General features: G+C 19.1%; 1 protein-coding gene across 1 annotated transcript in view; it reads right to left on the bottom strand.

Moving 5' to 3' along the window:
- The window catches only part of LOC128963368 (uncharacterized), a 47,268-nt gene extending 43,239 nt beyond the window's left edge, over positions 1–4,029 (bottom strand). Inside the window, exon 1 of the mRNA XM_054309871.1 lies at positions 4,010–4,029. Coding sequence (XP_054165846.1) covers positions 4,010–4,029 — 20 coding nt within the window. The remainder of the gene's footprint in view (positions 1–4,009) is intronic.

Below are 4,029 nucleotides of genomic sequence, written 5' to 3'. Positions count from 1 at the left end.
ATGTATTAAAAGAATGTATTTCTAGTAAATATTTATAGCACTTTACTTTTATTAAATTTATTAATGATAATTTAATGCCAAAATAAATTAATAAATGTATACACTGTATACTGTACAGTAATCATTGAATAAATAAATTTTACATAAAATAAATAAATTATAAGATATTGCTACCAAAAAATGTATTAATAAAAAATTTTTGATTCATAATATAATATAATAGTGACACATAATTTCTTAGAATAGTATAGTAATAATATACTGAACCTTAAACTATTAATATTATACTAAAACTTAAAGAAATACTTTTTGTATTTTTAATTTAAGTAAGAGTTAGCAAACATTATATTTACGTTTACATTACTATTACATTACTATACATTAATGGGCACAACAATAACAACTTTATTACAAAATAAAATGTATTTTAATTTTTTCTGTTTTTTAAAAATGCTATTAGGATTATAGCATACAATTGCATTAAGTGAGTGTTGTTTTAAGACATACTATATATACATTTATATTTATAGCTATTTTAAATACATAGGTTCTCTGTGTATACAGTAAACAACAATATATATACTAAACAAATATATATATAAGATATAGACTATAGTATACTAAATGTATGCAATAATAATTCAATGAGTTTTGAAATGCCCGCAGAAATATGACTGAAGGGAGAGATATAATAAAAATTCACTGAATATATATATATGTATTTATAGTATATGATGTGTATATATATAATAGTATATACTGTATATAAAATTTGATATATAACCTATAATAATATAAAAAGATGTCGAGAAAAATAAAAAACTTTATATAATAGTAGTAATATAGGAAACATGATATAAATTGATATATAAATAAAAGTCTAGTATTTATACTACTGTACAACACTATATCAACACACACAAAGAGAGAGAGAGAGAGAGAGAGAGAGAGAGAGAGAGAGAGAGAGAGAGAGAGAGAGAGAGAGAGCATTAAATGTAAGACAAAAAATGATGAAAAATGACTAAAATTTTGTTTTGTTGGACTACTATTAGACTCAACATTGAATTGAGTGTTGCTTTAAAAAAAATTAAATTTCCCGAAAGAGTGTTTCCCTGCATGACGTGTGTGTCTATGTTTTATAATATTGATTAATGCAACCAACGCACAGACAATTTAATGGACAGTCGTCTCAAAATACACAACACATTCACTATATATATACGACAACTCAGTGGTGGGTCAAACAAAAACTGGTTGGACAATCATAATTGATTACCAAATAGAGATAAATGTAATTATTAATAAATATACCGTATATAGTATATATACTATAGGTATTGACAAAATAATAATATTTGTTTCATTTGTTTACTTTAGTTTAGTTATATTATTGACGATTGGGTCACAAAACATATGATGGACTTGTAATTTCTTAATGCAAAAAAATTAGTAAAAAATATTAATGTATTACAATACATAAAAATCCGCTAAAATAAAACATGTTTTCTGTATTTTTTAAAATGTAATATTTGACTGAAAAACAGGAAATTAAGAAAACGACTGTATTTGTAGTTTAGACTCTTATATACACACAATATATTTTGTGTTTACATTTTAGTCTAACTTTAAAATTGCAATATATTTTGTTGTACAGTATATCATAGCAAATGCAAACTTGTATTATATTATAAATATATATATAGATATAACAAAGTTATTTTGTTTTTATAATTAAAATAATATGTTTTAATATAATATATTATATTACTGAAAGAAATATAACTAAATTATTTAATAAATCAATGTTATTTCTAAAAAACATATACTGTATATTACTTTTTTAAAAACATTTTTTAATATATTTCTAAAAAGTAAATATTTTTCTTTTAAAAAGACAAACATATTTAAAATTATATAATAATAAAAATATGAGATATAACTGATATTATTTATAGCAATATTTATATAATACTTTTGTAAATTTAATATAATTTCTAAGAGGTATAACGTTGAATATGTTTTTTATATTTTACTTATCTTTCATCTCTTATTGTTTACACGCATAAAACGCTTATATTAAATTCAATGGATTCAATCGCATAGTATTTATTATAATGTAAAAAATAAAGTAATGTTTGCTGTACTCAAACACATCAGAAATTGAAATTTATAGCACTTTCACAGTATATGTTATGTTTTGTGTTTCTATTATACCTACTGTACGTATAGTATATTTCATACTTATAAATATCCAATAGACTAGTGATAGTAGTGAGTATACAATAGCAAAATGTTTTGCGACAATATAATACTATTCAAATATAAACTAAAACTTTATTTTTAATCAACGATTCATTGTTTTGATAAATATTAAATTAACACACTATCATATATTAATAAATATATTTTATTCAATTATTATTATTGATATTATTATTACTAGAATAAAGTACAAAAGTAAATATTATTGATAAATTTTATTCAATATAATTTTATTAATATATTTATATTTATAATATCGTTAAAAACATATATATATATTATTAAAAATTTAATATTATAACATAATTATTGATAATTGATTGCAGTATACAAATCCTATTATTTTATAAATTATTTTTAACATAAATTATAATATTTTTGATAACAAAATACTTAAAATATTACGTGATTTAATGTAAATTTATGTGATTATATTAAATTTATTCAATACTATGTGCGAACGTAAAGTGGTTAACAAATGTTTATAAAGCTCATCAATTATTAATTTTACTGTTATTATTATTATTACTAAATATACAAATTTTTTGTTTATTTTATTTTTAATGTAGTAATAATATAATTTTTATATAATTATTAATTCATTAATAATATGCATATAATATAATTTATTCGTGATATTCATTTTAAAATTATAAAACAAAATATAAACATTTTTAGTTATGGGAATTATGGTAAAACTAAATAATTTTTAAAATAATTTATTTATACTTTAATTTTTAAAGTGCTGAATACAAAATACTGTACAATTGAAATGATAGATAGGATGGGAAATATTATTATAATATACTTAAATTGTTAAGGACTATGATATGGAAAGTAATCGTCAAATGTAAAAGACTTAACACAATAAAAACATTAATAATAGAAAACAAAAACCAATTTATTATGATTTCTAAGTAATGTTATTCCAGTTTTTTGGGTAATAATATCATTTTTGTGAGTCTGAGATCGGATTATGGGTCAATAAAATATTATATTACAATAAAAACAATAATAATTTAGTAAAATATATTTTTGCATTTTATTATTATTATTATATTTATGTACTTTATATATAAATTTATATATCAATAGATATAAAAACACAGTATAGATTTTATAAACTGTGAGTCCAGTATATATATAAAAATGTATTGAAAAGATTATTTTTAAACAACATAGTATTAGTGATGTAAATATTTTTATAATATATAAATTGAATGAAACTACAGTACAATACAGAATCATACAATAACTTATGTAACATAAGTCTTATGATAAAACATAGAGTTGAACACCAGTAGTGCTATAGTTATAAGATTGTCATAAAATCATTCACAAAATAATTTAAACAATTTTTAAAGAATTGTCTGTCTATTAAAATATCGTTAAAATTATTTTTGTTAATTTTTATAAATCTTATAATCAAAAAATTACAATAAATTAATAAATTGTTTTTTAAAATATAAAAAATATACATATATTTATCATATAAAATCATGTTAATACTATATATTTCTAATTTATTTTTTTACTGAATAATTATTTTATATACTTAATTACAAAACTTAATTAATTTTCTTTAATCTTTATTGTAAGAAAAAATGCAATAAATAAAAAAATTATTATTTAAAAAGTAACAGTCATTAAATGGGGTAATCATTAAATGCATAAAATTGTTATTTTTCTAAATCCGTTGTAAATTATAAGACTTTACATTATAAGAGAATTTTTTTAGTACACAAACTGTTTCGACAATTCTTTCAT

The sequence above is a fragment of the Oppia nitens genome, unplaced genomic scaffold (genome assembly GCF_028296485.1).
Source record: "Oppia nitens isolate AA-2021 unplaced genomic scaffold, nextdenovo-longstitch-racon4-pilon3 scaffold7_pilon_pilon_pilon, whole genome shotgun sequence".
Taxonomy (NCBI): Eukaryota; Metazoa; Arthropoda; class Arachnida; order Sarcoptiformes; family Oppiidae; genus Oppia; species Oppia nitens.
Note: the sequence above shows the minus strand (reverse complement) of the source record. Positions and strands in the feature narration are given on the sequence as shown.